The sequence below is a fragment of the Ostrea edulis genome, chromosome 9, assembly GCF_947568905.1.
Source record: "Ostrea edulis chromosome 9, xbOstEdul1.1, whole genome shotgun sequence".
Classification (NCBI taxonomy): Eukaryota; Metazoa; Mollusca; class Bivalvia; order Ostreida; family Ostreidae; genus Ostrea; species Ostrea edulis.
The window spans coordinates 70,230,891-70,244,394 of record NC_079172.1 but is presented as its reverse complement, the minus strand read 5'-3'; the positions used below and the strand labels follow the sequence as shown (position 1 = coordinate 70,244,394).

General features: G+C 36.9%; 2 protein-coding genes across 2 annotated transcripts; one reads left to right on the top strand and one right to left on the bottom strand.

Annotated features, from left to right (window-relative positions):
- Positions 1-2,966: 2,966 nt before the first annotated feature.
- Positions 2,967-3,959, bottom strand: LOC125658549 (D(2) dopamine receptor-like). The gene has a single exon (XM_048889830.2). The coding sequence runs from the start codon at positions 3,908-3,910 to the stop codon at positions 2,999-3,001; it is 912 nt and encodes a 303-aa protein (XP_048745787.2). The 5' UTR covers positions 3,911-3,959; the 3' UTR covers positions 2,967-2,998.
- A 5,167-nt stretch (positions 3,960-9,126) lies between these two features.
- LOC125659884 (uncharacterized) lies at positions 9,127-12,430 on the top strand. The gene is made up of 2 exons (XM_048891680.2): positions 9,127-9,202; positions 10,647-12,430. The coding sequence occupies exon 2, from the start codon at positions 11,401-11,403 to the stop codon at positions 12,298-12,300; it is 900 nt and encodes a 299-aa protein (XP_048747637.2). The 5' UTR covers positions 9,127-9,202; positions 10,647-11,400; the 3' UTR covers positions 12,301-12,430.
- Positions 12,431-13,504: the final 1,074 nt, after the last annotated feature.

The following is a 13,504-nucleotide window of genomic DNA, read 5'->3' as shown; positions in this document are numbered from 1 at the left end:
CCCCAGTATTGTAAAGGTTCTTCCTAATGAGATTGACTAATGAGTGCTACTTTTTTCAATGATTTTTAACAGACATCGAATGAATTCTAATCAACTACGATGAACCGTCGAAACTAGGCTAACTGGAAGATACTTGTAAGGAAAACAGTGGAATTCTCTCGAGACTTCCAGCACCAAAAATGTTATTCTATACGGCGTATTCGGGTAATGTTTAGATTTAATTCTCTTCTGGTGATCCTTCAGGTTCACTAATCGAGACAAACAGGCCTGTGGTTTTGTGGTTGTTGCTTTTTATTCTTGTGTTGATGTACGAATAGTGATCAATCTCATAATTCCTATGAAGAATGCAAAATTTAAGAGTAGGGTAAACACGGACTCCTGGACATACCAGAGGTGGGATCAGGTGCCTAGGAGGGGTAAGCAGCCCCTGCCGATCGATCACACATGATCCCTATATTTCGATTGGGTAAACGGAGTGATCCGCAGTCAGAATCAGTGTGTAAAGAACAGCCTCATTTGGTATAAAACATGTCAGACAGCATTTTTACCAGTGACAGGATGTATTGGTAAATTAGATCGTTCTAACGACCATAGAATTTGCTAAATGCTGACTTTAAACGAGACTGTTGAAATCCCTGTAACATCATCTTGTTTGTCAGTACTGCCTCCATTTAAAAACTGACCATTCGCAGAACAAGCTCTTGCGTATCGAATGAGTTGAGAGAAAGAAACACCATATGCAGGAATATTGCTACATAAATATGGAAAGCTGACGATGGAGAAGCTGAAGTCATTCTGTTCGTTATAAATGTCACATTATGACAGACTGGATTTTGTTTTGTTGTTCATGAAATGTCTTTCAACTGAATGCATTGTTAACAAAATGACAGAATTTCGTATGTGTGTGTATTACACATTTTCAATGAAAGCATGGACATACAGACAAGTGAAATATCTGTTATCGCATGAAACAAACATTGTTCCTGTCATTCACGGGATTTGAAATGTTGGGGGTCACACGTGTTTATGTGACAAAATGAGGGAAGTTTGTAAATGTTGTAGACTATGATGAAGTTAATACATGTCTTATATTTTAAGGAGGTGTACTACACCGTAATAATGGCTGAGTTCCTTTTAAAATGTGAATGAAAATATAAAAACATTGTATCAGCAATATTTGTCTATTCATTTTAGATTTAATTGCCTTGCTCAGATATTTAGTGTCGACTACAGAACTGTAGATCGCAGGTTCGAGTCCAGAAAGGTAATCTACAAATCAGATTAATTTATACTAAAACTGCATTTTTTTTTTACTAGATGAAGTAAATTTGAAAAGTTTTCAATTTCAAAATATTGTTGTACACATCTTCCACTTTTCATCCATATAAAATTTCTCCGGTGTAGCATTCTCCTTAAGAATTTAAAGTATGCTAGATTGTACAGTAATAATGCTAGTTCTTTAAATAGCAATATAAATGGAGGGCATATTCCAGTCTTGCTTTTCTACATGAAAGAGATTTAATCAAAAAACAAAAAAATACATGTACATATACTTACATTAGGATCAATAGAAACAAATGGATTGGTTTGACGATCTTCGTTTTTATGTTCTTCAAATCCACTATAATATATGGTTATGAAAACGACACAAATATTCACTCCAATACCTATCAAAGCCATGAAAAAATATCCAGCATAATGACTAGAAATTCCAGAAAATTAATCCTCATCATCATTAAAATACTGCGGCCGTATCATGTGAAATGTTCTTATGGTTTATTCGTGGATTTGTTCAAATTCATCGGAAAATCGCATCTACGGGAGACTGAACTCTGATCCCTGTGTCTCCAACATTGTGTAAAATTCAAGTCCTTATAAGAGATTTTTATATCTAGCTAGATTTTCATGAGTCGTGCACTATACCTGCATGGTCTGTAGAATTAATCACAATTTGTGCAATATCCAACATTGGCCACATTGACGAAACACTGGCATGCTGGACAATAAATTTTGTTTAATAGAAAGCATATAAAAGAAACTGTTCCTTATAGAAAGTAAACATTCAATGGCCAATGCTAGGCCATTAATTAGAGATTCGGGAACTTATAGTGTTTGGTCTGTCTGTCCGCAAATACTTTAACCTTGCTCATAACATCTGAATGTCTAATGCTAGGGCTTTCATATTTCACGTGTATTATTTGTGGAAAGATCTTTCTTTTGGCACGATATTGTTTATATTTGATTTTCACATATTCCTTGTGACAAGATCTTTCATTTGGTACTTGATTTATTTTGCTACCGTACGGGCACAACCGTGTTTATAAAGGAGAAATGACAGTATTTACCTCTTTTCACACCCAACAAAATCTATTCTACGCGGTCATTAATTTCTTCGATATACAAATAAGGACGTCATTTTACGGACAATATGCGTTAATAAAGACTTGTAGCTTGTCTTTGGTCAACATCACGTCTCTATCGGCAGTTAATATTCACCTGTAACTACATACCTTGAGATCCATGTTTGACTATGATATAATTTGTAGACATGTCCCTGTATTCATTCTGAATGTAAACTCTATAAGCGATGCGTCTTAGTTTGTTTTACTAGTTCACACGTATTAAATAACATCCCAATAAGGATGCCTAGTTTTAAGGATGCTCGATACACCGAGTTTTAAGGATGCTTGATACATCGAGATTTAAGGATGTTCGATACACCGAGATTTAAGGATGTTCGATACACCGAGATTTAAGGATGTTCGATACACCGAGTTTTAAGGATGCTCGATAGACTGAGATTTAAGGATGTTCGATACACCGAGATTTAAGGATGTTCGATACACCGAGATTTAAGGATGCTCGATACACCGAGTTTAAAGGTGTTTTTTTTTTAAAATTCAAAGTTGATATCAAAATCAAACGCCAAATTTATTGCTTAAAAACTTTAATAAGATGTGAATTGAATGAAGTGGGAAGTCTTCTAAATCTATTGGAATTAAAGGCGGACAGCCTCAGTAGAAACAGTTTTAAGATTCTCTTGAGCGGGTTTCTTCAATCGATTATTCATGAAGTAGTAGAGATAAGGATTTATAGTGGAATTGACGTAACCAATCCACGTGACAACTAATAACGAGGTCCGTGAGGGCTCCAAACCTAGTGCATGTATATTCTTCATCACGAGAAGCAAGAAAAACGGAGTAAAACACAGCACAAAACACCCCTGTAGAATGGCTATAGTCCGTATCACGCGTGATTCCATTCTCTGCTGGTTCCGTTGGAGAACAGTAGATTCGTTAGGCATCACGTGACACAATTCTTGGGCTCTTCTGTGAACTTTGAGGTAAATGTTGATGCTAGCACAAATATTTAACGCTAGTGGGATGTAAAACACAAAAACTGAACCAACGATCGTCGCTGTTCCCTGCACGCTAAAAGTGTAATGCGGACTACAAGCATCTCCTTTGTCAGATAAGAAAACAATTGTCGCGGAAATTGAACATGCTGTAGACCAGCCAAGCACTATCATGACTGTTGTCAACTTTCTGTTCATCATTTGGAAATATTTCAAAGGATACCTCACTGCCACAAATCGGTCAATGTTGATACACGTGAAATGCAAAATTGAAGATGTTGTAAATATTATGTCCATAGCGAAAAATGCTTTTACAAACAAAGTTTTTCGAAAGAATAAATCGTCGGTGAGGTTATGGATAATTGAGGATGGCATGACGAAAATTCCCACACAAAAATCTGCTATAGCCAGCGAAATGACGAACACATTAATTTTTCTTTCAAACTGCCCTCTTTGGACAATTCTGGAAATTAAGAAAACATTTCCAAACACTGTTACGGCTACCAAGGAAAACAATGCAATCAAACACAAAATTCTCCTAAAATCACTCGGCATAATCGCCTCTTCATAACTACAGTTAGCTCGGGAGCGATTTCCGCTGCTATAATCCATTGTGGCGGAGAAGCTATTTGGATCTCAGTGCTGTTATGCTGGCGCAAATTCAAGCTGAAATGACATTTGTCTTCTCCCCAGCAACGTTTTGTTTGATCAGCAAATTGATGTTGAATTTACAATCAAGATGATCTATTAAAGGAGGACAATAAATTGTTAAATCACTTTAGGGATTTCGGTAATGTGTGAACTTTGAAAGAATTAACGAAATCTGTATACACTTTGTCTGAATATATTTACATTTCCAACGTTTTTTTTTATTTGATAGCTTTACAAATCATGATGAGAGCCATTTTCTCAGGAATGCGCTGCAATTGTGAACAATGCGCGGATATGAATCTTGATAAATATAGTACGTATATTTCAACAACTGGGAATTGCAACAGAAATGAAAATAGAATCCGAATATAAAAAGATTTCATTTCTGAAAATACGTGAGAGTATGAACTTCGCCGCTTTCCGCCGGCATGCCGCTTAATGAAAAGTATGCTGTCGTGAAGCGTCCAACAAAAAATTAAATTCATTTGAAAAATAAACCACGAACTCTTCAAAATGTATTCTATTTTGAATGACATGACACGAAACTGGAGAAGAATAAAAAAGTGTCGTGGAACAAACATCGAAAATGTTTGCTATTCTGTCAATGACGAATAAAATCAACAGCGAAAAAAACCCCACCAAGAGGCCCGCGGGTCACATCGCTCATCCGGTCAATTAAATTTCCTCGTGGAAAATGTGGCCTAACTTTCTTCCCACGTGTAATGGTGTGAGGTCAATAGTATCTACATTATATAGTGATAATTACACACACTGCATCCTTAATTGTGAATAGTCTCTACACAACAAAATGATATTTACACACACTGCACCCTTAATTGTGAATAGTCTCTACACTACATAGTGATATTTATACACACTGCATCCTTAATAGTGAATAATCTCTACACTACATAGTGATATTTACACACACTGCACCCTAGTCTCAACACTACATAGTGATATTTACACACACTGCACCCTTAATAGTGAATAGTCTCTACACTACATAGTGATATTTACACACACTGCATACTTAATTGTGAATAGTCTCTACACTACATAGTGATATTTACACACACTGCACCCTAGTCTCTACACTACATAGTGATATTTACACACACTGCACCCTTAATAGTGAATAGTCTCAACACTACATAGTGATATTTACACACACTGCATACTTAATTGTGAATAGTCTCTACACTACATAGTGATATTTACACACACTGCATCCTTAATAGTGAATAGTCTCTACACTATATAGTGATATTTACACACACTGCATACTTAATAGTGAATAATCTCTACACTACATAGTGATATTTACACACACTGCATACTTAATAGTGAATAATCTCTACACTATATAGTGATATTTACACACACTGCATCTTAATAGTGAATAGTCTCTACACTATATAGTGATATTTACACACACTGCATCCTTCATAGTGAATAATCTCTACACTACATAGTGATATTTACACACACTGCACCCTTAATTGTGAATAGTTTCTACACTACATAGTGATATTTACACACTGCATCTTTAATTGTGAATAGTCTCTACACTATATAGTGATATTTACACACACTGCATCCTTAATTGTGAATAGTCTCTACACTACATAGTGATATTTACACACACCGCATCCTTAATAGTGAATAATCTCTACACTACATAGTGATATTTACACACACTACACCCTTAATAGTGAATAATCTCTACACTACATAGTGATATTTACACACACTGCACCCTTAATAGTGAATAATCTCTACACTACATAGTGATATTTACACACACTGCACCCTTAATAGTGAATAATCTCTACACTACATAGTGATATTTACACACACTGCACCCTTAATAGTGAATAATCTCTACACTACATAGTGATATTTACACACACTGCATCTTAATAGTGAATAGTCTCTACACTACATAGTGATATTTACACACACTGCATCCTTCATAGTGAATAGTCTCTACACTACATAGTGATATTTACACACACTGCATCCTAGTCTCTACACTGCATCCTTGATTGTGATCATTGAAAAGAAAGTTACTATATGTTCCTACGTGTAAGTTTTCTCTTGTGACCCCAGTCTAATTACAGGAGGTGATATTGAGAACAACCATCAATATATTTACACGCCATGCTTGCATAATTATACAATACATTTGCTGTACCCATGTGAATCAACAGTGAGGGGCGTTACAAGGGATCGCGGAATTTAATGTATCGTTAGAACGACCCGCGAATTTCATTGATATGTGTCAAGGGCTTGACGATATTCGGTCACTACCTATTTTCATGTCGTAGATCAGACGAGGCCAAGACACAGGCGGGGTTGAACTCACGACCTCCCGGTCACGAAGCGAACGCTCCACCCACTGGGTCACCAGTATCTTGTTTGTAGGAAGCTGGAGATAATTGTTTATCTATAACTCCTTGTTTAATGATATGTATACAATATTATCAATGTTTCACGTTATCACACAGAAGATGGAGTCGGCAATACTGAGCATCATCAAGTCATAAAACGGAAGTAAAACAATCAAAGTTTTCTTCAGAATTAGAAAAATTCAATTTAAATTTTTAAAGCAATTTACAGATCCCAGGGCTATTGGAATGAGAAAACAAAACAATCAAGGAATATCTGATTCAGTGTTTAATTTGTGTTGAAGATAATTTTTCGTAGACCTTGAAACTATTTCTGCTTGGATTTTCTTCAAAATTGTTGTAAGCTTTACAGAAGGTTTTGTTTTACTTCTGCAGAACCATTGGACTTATTTCAACCAAACTTGCCATAAAGCATCCCTATGTAAGGGGAATTCAAAACTGTTCAAATAGAGGGTTATGCTCTTTTCAAAAGGGACATAATTAAGAAATAGTAAAATTATGGTGGCATATCTTTAAAATCTTCCTTCATGAACCACTAGACTAGAAAGAACAAAACATATATAGATTCAAAATGATTTGAATCATTATTCTAATCATGGTCCTTGGATGTAGGATCGGGCCACAGTAGCAAATCAAAGTTTTACATGGAGTTATACAGGTAAAAATTTATCAAACTCTTCTCAAAAATTGCAGTGCCATATTGCCCATAATGATATTAATATCCAAGCATCATTGGGTAGCATAACTTCCAGTTTGCTTAATCATGGCTGTGAGGCCACGATAGGGAAATTAAGTTTTATATGAGAATGCATGGGGGGGGGGGGGGACTTGAAAATCTTTTTGTCAAGGGTAACATAGCTAAATTAGTCATATTAATATGCAAGCATCCCCAAAGAATGCAGATACACGTTTGTTCAATTTGTGGCTCCCTGGGGTGGATGGGGCCACAGTAAAGGGGCAAAGTTTTACATGGGAATTTAAAATTTTGAAGAACTTTTATTCATATTAACATTATTATTAGCTATGGTAACGGGTAAGGTAGTGCAGAATCAAATTCGTTGAAAACAATGTCCCTAGGGGCAAGGTTAGACCGTAATGGGGAATAAAATTTCACATGAGAATATTTAGGGAAAACAATTAAAAATCTTCTCTCCAAGAGTAACAGGACCGTGATTATCCCTTTGCAATTCATTGTGAGAGGGTATATAGTAAAGGGCCCATGTGTGTGTGTGTGTGTGTGTGTGTGTGTGTGTGTGTGTGTGTGTGTGTGTGTGTGTGTGTGTGTGTGTGTGTGCAACACTGAGGTTATAAATACTCTACAGGCCACATTTTTTTTTTTTGGCTCGATCGATTACTTCACATGTAGCTTTGTTAATGAGAGTGGAAAAACGCTATTCATTTCGGAGTCATAAGGTCAAGGTAACTATGGAACTTCATAGTAAAAACTTACATTTGCCGATTACCTACATTGTGAGGGGATGCCCTGCTTTGCGGATCTCTTGTTACTCATACTAACATGCAAGCATCCTCAGGTAATGCAGATTCAATTTTGTTCAATCGTGGTCTTAGGGGTGGAAGGGAGAGTCTCAATGGGAAATCGAAGCTTAACATGAGAATAAATAGGATGTCTTTAAAACAATATTCCCAAGAACAGCAGGGTTGATAAGTCAAGCCAACAGTTACAGGAAGTGCAGCTTCAAGGTTGTTCAAATCATTAGCTCGGGGGTAAGTTTAGAGGTTTGGGTCACAATATCGATTTAAAATTTAAAATTTTACATGAGAATTTGTGGCGAAAAAAATGTAAAATTTTTCTTCTGAAGAACAATAGGGCTATGAATAGTCTGTAATCGTCCTCAAATAATGCGGATTTAAGTTTGTTGAAATCATGGTCCCATGAGGTAGGGTAGGGCAACAATAGGGGAGATCAGAATTTTAGGTGGGAATATACATGTATATGTATGTCTAAAGAATCCTCAATTTAAATCTTCTGAAGAATCATTGGCCATAGCTAGTGAAATTTGCAAGCATACTTCACCTTATCTTCACCTTTCATAATACAAAAAGAAAATGATCATACAGCATGAAAAATTAGATAGAAAAGTAGAATATAAATAGAAAATACAGTATGAATGCAAATTGATGATTATAAAATGTAAATCAAAAAACTTACACAACAGAGATGGTGAAATTTACAAACAAATGGAAAGGTGTAAAATATAAATTGGATAATTATTGCAATGTTCGACATACCAAATAGTATTGTCATGGAAACGTCATGTAAAATTCGCCGAATGCACAGGCGAGTGAAACTTACCGCATATGTATTTATTTTAGTAGATATAAGAAAAGAACATTGATATCGAGTCACACAGTGCACACATTTATAAAAACAAATATTGCACTGTTATATCCAAAGTATCAGGGAAACACGCAAAAACAGAAACAGTAAGAAATCGAGAAATCGTGGGGGGGGGGGGGGGGGGGGGGGGGGGGGGGGGCTCACACGTTGGATATGTACTTTAATTCGCACACTTTTCACGTCACATCACCCTGTCCTCTTTGTGCGTGTGTTGAAAACAAAATCATTTGTTTCTGTGCCTCTTGTATTATGACCTTTTCCTTGTATATATTGAAAAGACATTGTGATCGATGTCGTACTTATAATGTTGTGACACAGACGGCCCTCCATAGATCTGTCACACAGTCCATTTCATTTACATGTATGTACCCAGATTTACGACAGATTCAGTGGTTCACTTAATGTTTACACTTTGTATCTGAGCAAGTATGTTTTATAAAAATTGGCAGACATATATTATTTTCCCGTCAAATGCCAATACAGATCTGGCTGTGAAAATGAAATGATTAGAAATGATTTTAACAGTTTAAGATACGTGCCGTATAAAATTTCAGGTAGGGGTAATAAAATAGTGATTTTCGACAACAGTTCCCACTTTGACAGCAACGGTTACTGAATAATAATTGATTCTGGTGAAATATTGAATTGAAATTCAATAATTTGATTTTTTTTTCAACTTTCGTTTTATTACATATATTGTATGTACTTTGTTAGTGGAAACTTGTCCCCCCCCCCCCCCAAATGTTTTATTTATATTTGTTGGATACAGACTAAACACATTTACATGCACAGTCCTCTGTCTATCGGTAAAGTTATAAACAATACTTCTCATTACCAGCTCGTTAGAGTTATCGCGCTTTGATGACTCTTGTGCGTCATTGGTAAGAAAATGCACAAGTCTCGCGAGCAAGTGCGAGATTACTGGGACATAAACAAAACGGTCATCCCCCCCCCCCCCCCCTTTTTTTTAAGAGTTAAAATACATGGCGTATTTTTAGATAAAATAACCATCGGTCAAACTGCATTTTTCAAATATTCGAACACAATCGTATTAAAAATGTTACATGTTTTTAAACTCCACCACACCTATTTTAAAAATTCCAAACAATGATGTTCTCTGTCCACAGGCACTTGTTTCTGTATATAAGTTTTGACGTCTGTATATACAGAAACAAGTGCCTGTGTCTCTGTCCTAAATCCATCAATATTTTGTAATTTTCAAATAGCTTAAATGCAGTTTGGAAACGCATTAGTTGTGTTAAGTAGTGTTATAAATGTCTTTAAAAATGCAGTTTGGCATATATATAACTTGTTCTAAAATATGGAAATTGAGGGGGGGGGGGGGGGGGGGGGTGTTCGTGTACGATTACCAAGTCCATGCCATATGAACCTGTCCTAATTGTATGATAAGATAGAATGTCTTCATAGTCTGACAGACTTTAAAAACATATTAATCACATTAATTACAAGAAAGGTTCTTGTGTTGGATGTGCATATAGGTTTTTCCCTTCACAGTTCGTCTTGCGATTGATGCTTTATATCGGTCAGATTTGGCAGATTTAGTACCTGCACTCCCTCACATAGTTTAATAAGTTCGTCTGTTTTCTTGTAAGAATAATCAATTCCTAAATTTGACTTTAGAATTTTAATCAGTGTTGTGGTTTGCAGTCGGTTATATATAATATGTATTCGATACCATAATTTATATTATGTATGCCTAAGTAATGTTTACGTATGTTGTCCCGGTAGCACGACTTTACGCGCCTTTAATTTGAAGAGTTCCACTAATGGAAATGATAAGTATTTATGACATACTATACTAGAATGTTTTTAAAATTCTGATTATTTACGTTTTGTCTACAATCTACAGATGTCCAGACGGGACATAAAGTTTGCCCAGCACTATGTGGAGTGTACACAGTGTGAGGCGAACGCTGAATATTACTGTAACACCTGTACCGACAACCTGTGTCAGGTATGCCGGGACCGTCACACCAAGAGCAACGCCACCAGATCCCACGTCATCGTCCCCTACCAGGAGAGACCGACGACATCTCCAAACACCGAATCCTGTCACATCCATCCAGAATTCTCTTATGACATGGTGTGTCAGGAATGCAAGCTTCCGGTCTGCATCAGATGTATGAAGGAAAACCATAAAGGTCACACATTCAGAAACATTGAGGACACATTAAAAGACACCGAGAAACCCTGCAGAGACAAGATTCAGAACGCGAAGAAGAATATACTCCCAAAACTGCGTGACCGCAATTATCTGACCAGAGAACAAAGTCCAAGGAGGAAAGAACCGACATAAGGAGACGACTGCGAGAAGATGCAAAACAGATTAAGGATTTAGTAGACACCATTCTCCAGGAGAAACTCGGAGATCTTGATATCAGCGACAAATCCCTGGATGAGGAATTCGAAAATCAAACAACCATTATATCTCGTTTTATATCCAACTATGAAGATTTCATCGACGAGTTTGAAGATGAAGAAAAACGACCGTACCAGAAGCTAGCACTGCGAAATGAAATACTCAGTCTGAAGTTACAGAGCCTGAATTACCAAGCATAGAAAATCCTCAGTACCAACCAGAAATCATCAACAAGGACGGGGTCATGAAGCTGTTTGGAAAACTAAGTATGCCAAAGAAATCTACGTATGAAAAACCAAAAGCAGAAATTTCCAAAAAACTTGACGTGTCAAAAGATATAAATTCGATTGGTTCTCCTGTCAAATGTCTGGAATTCGATATGCCCTCTGAAGATTTAGTTCAGATTTCCTGTGTATCTGTAGACAAAGTTTGGGTTGGAGATGACGAGGGCCATATCATGCTCATGGACAAGACTGGAAACAAACTGGACGAGATTAAAACAGATGCGTTCTCATTGTACGGTTATCACGCTGTAACTCACGACGGTGATCTGCTGTACATCGACAGAACAAACAAAAGCATCAAGAAATACACATCAGACAGGAAGACCACAACTGTAATCAAAACCACGGGAGACTGGTTGCCTCTCTGTGTGTACTCCTCCCACAGGATCGGCGACATACTGGTGGGGATGACGACTGGTCACAACAAGAGAGTGGTCCGATACAACAAGGAGGGACGTGAGCTGTGGCAGAGTCAGTACGACGCCCAGGGTCAGCCTCTTTATAGATATCCTAAATATATAACAGAGAACGTGAACGGCGACATCTGCACGTCAGACGGTAGTTCTAATAAAGCCGTGGTGGTGGTGGACAGGGACGGGAATCACCGGTTCTCCTACAGAGGGCGTCAGGACGGATCAGAATTCAGTCCTTATGGAATCTGTACCGACATCCACGGGCGGATCCTAGTGGTAGTGAATAGCGATAACGTCCACGTGATTGATCAGAACGGAGAGTTTACCACCGTCCTACTGACCAGGGATCACGGAATATCTAGTGACTGCGGACTGTGTAGAGACAGTGACAATATTATCTGGCTTTGTGGAGACGGTGAAGTCAAAATGTACAAGTATTTAAATTAGTCGTGAAGTCACTGTGTACATTGTGTATTTACTTTTATACTCATCCCTATTTAAAACTTTATAACCCCCTTTGTTGTCGATCCTACCCTGAATCAGATGGTATGAATAAAGAATCTTCTCTACATAAGAATGCCTGTTTATCAATTTGATTATCTTTTTTATCATTTTGGTTTGATATAGGAGAGATTTTTTCGAGTTTTTCCAAAATATTACTACATAAAAATCCTCCTTTCATGCCCTCGCCCTTACCTACATTGTATGTATCGTGATTTGTACGGTATCGCATCTACGCGTCATGAGGATGCTTGTATATCGATCATACATCGTAATCCCATGTCAGCGATGTTCCACTTTACTGATTTTAAAAACTAATGACCATAAATGAAGTTTCAAGTAGTTCATATTTTATAGCATGTACAATTATGATGAGGTGCTTTATAGAATGGGACACGGGACTGCAAATATATTACATTTAATAGTATATGCAGTTTTAAATTGTCAGCTCACCTGAGCCCAAAATTTTGATTAAAACTAATCATTATTATATTTACTGAGTGGACGAAATTTTAAACTTCCCTGTGGATTTCACTGGAATAAGATAAAGGTTCTTGCATACCAATTTTAGATATAGAGTACCATGTGGTTTTTCAGAGGGTTATATATATGTTCCGATATAAAACTAGGAACCTCTCTGTATCTCCACTTCATGACGCGGTATGCCGGCATGAAGGGTCGCAGTTTTTCCAGAGGTCAGACCATGGTTTGAAGAAACTTGAATCTACATTACATGAGGATACTTGTATATGAATTTGACATACTGTACACATGTGGTTTTAAGAAGACAATTTTATAAGAATTTCCCTCTGTATTCCTATGCATATCTTTTACACAGGGCTGGGCTCACTATCAGAAAATAGTATAGTTACTATCTGCTGGGTTTATGGATCTGCTGATATTTAAGTTAATAACCTTATTTTCACTATTTCTTTTGCCTCGGAGGAGCGCATGAATCTGTATGTGAGTAAACTTAAATCCCATAAATCTGGGTGTTTTTATGTCATTTTGGATGAAATTGACCCAGTGGTTCTTATGAAGAATTCGTTAATTGGCAGTCCACAGGCAGAGGGGGATTACGGATAAATTTCGATCAGAAAAGCTTATTTGCACGAGGGAGTTGAAATGATTAAATATACGATGGAATTCG